This window comes from Cynoglossus semilaevis, unplaced genomic scaffold (assembly GCF_000523025.1).
Source record: "Cynoglossus semilaevis isolate Cse_v1.0 unplaced genomic scaffold, Cse_v1.0 scaffold3034, whole genome shotgun sequence".
NCBI lineage: Eukaryota > Metazoa > Chordata > Actinopteri > Pleuronectiformes > Cynoglossidae > Cynoglossus > Cynoglossus semilaevis.
The window spans coordinates 1-1,362 of record NW_007585794.1 but is presented as its reverse complement, the minus strand read 5'-3'; the positions used below and the strand labels follow the sequence as shown (position 1 = coordinate 1,362).

At 44.3% G+C, this 1,362-nt stretch overlaps 1 protein-coding gene across 1 annotated transcript; it reads left to right on the top strand.

The window, feature by feature from the left end:
- The first annotated feature begins 87 nt into the window (after positions 1-87).
- On the top strand, positions 88-1,362 carry LOC103399135 (cytochrome P450 4V2-like). The gene is made up of 3 exons (XM_008337871.3): positions 88-489; positions 782-961; positions 1,045-1,362. Exons 1-3 carry the CDS (start codon positions 345-347, stop codon positions 1,209-1,211), a joined length of 492 nt encoding a protein of 163 aa, XP_008336093.1. The 5' UTR covers positions 88-344; the 3' UTR covers positions 1,212-1,362.

Genomic DNA, 1,362 nt, shown 5'->3' with positions numbered 1-1,362 from the left:
ATATAGTGTATATTACATTGTTGCTAACCCTGTCTATGTGTGACTAATAACAGTCAACAAAATAAACCATGATCCGTGACTTTGACACAGCCTTTCAACCGACAACATAGCTCTCCGCTGATTGGCAGGAGATATAGTAGTAGCATTGGCATCGGGGCCTTTTTACCCACATCTGTTATCACATAAAGCAAAACAAACACATAGCGTGTGTGCGGTTCTTTTATCTACACCAAGGGTCGGAAAACAAGTAGGGAAGAGGTGAGCAGAGGGAGGCTGGCGCTGGAACACGATCTTTCCTCCTGTTATCGGTAGGTGACAGACCTAATCGGGTGTTTTCCCTGTAAATGTTCCAAGGTTCATCGGACCGCCCCGTAAACACGGACGACCTGAAGAAACTGAAGTACCTGGAGTGTGTGATCAAGGAGGCTCTGCGCCTCTTCCCCTCCGTGCCTTTCTTCGCACGCACCATCTGCGAGGACTGTCATATCAGTGAGTTATCGGCGAATGCTCTTCCGTTTATCGTACGCTCACTGTTGAGATCTATTTATAATATATCGTAATTTTAAAGGCAATATCATTCAAATATACATTATGTGATTAAAAAATATAAATACATTTTTATAATTAGGATGTTTTTCTTTATTTGATTGACAGTTTGAATGTATGGTTGTGGCATGGTGTTAGTTACTTCAATTCTTTTCTTTAAATCCGAACAAAACACCAACAGAGCACCTCGCCAAAAATTGTTCTTAAGATCTTTTTCTCTTTCTCCCCCCCCCAGAGGGTTTTAAGATTCCCAAAGGCGCCAATGCCATCATTGTCACATATGCGCTTCACCGAGACCCACGATATTTCCCTGAGCCTGAGGAGTTCCGGCCTGAACGGTTCTTACCGGAGAATTCCGTAGGCAGGCCTCCCTACGCCTACATCCCCTTCTCTGCTGGACTCCGCAACTGCATTGGTGAGAACCGGCTGCCTTTTTCAACATCCTGGTTGATCTCTGCTGTGATTGGCTGGCGATAGAATTGTGAATGTGCTCCACAGGTCAGCGGTTTGCCCTGATGGAAGAAAAAGTGGTTCTATCCTCCATTCTGCGGAAGTTTACCATCCAGTCGCTGCAGACGCGAGAGGAGCTGCAACCCATAGGAGAGCTCATCCTCAGACCAGAGAAAGGCATCTTGATCAAACTGGAGAGGAGGGAGACTTCCTGAAAGCAACTCCCGCGCACAGATGTCTAACCCCTGAGATGAGATGTTCTTTAAAGGTCTTCATTTTACTCAGTTTCACCTTTCTTTTTGAAGGTGATTTTGTTTTTTTTTTACTTTTTATGGCTTACGTTACTATGAAAGTAAAAAATATGAT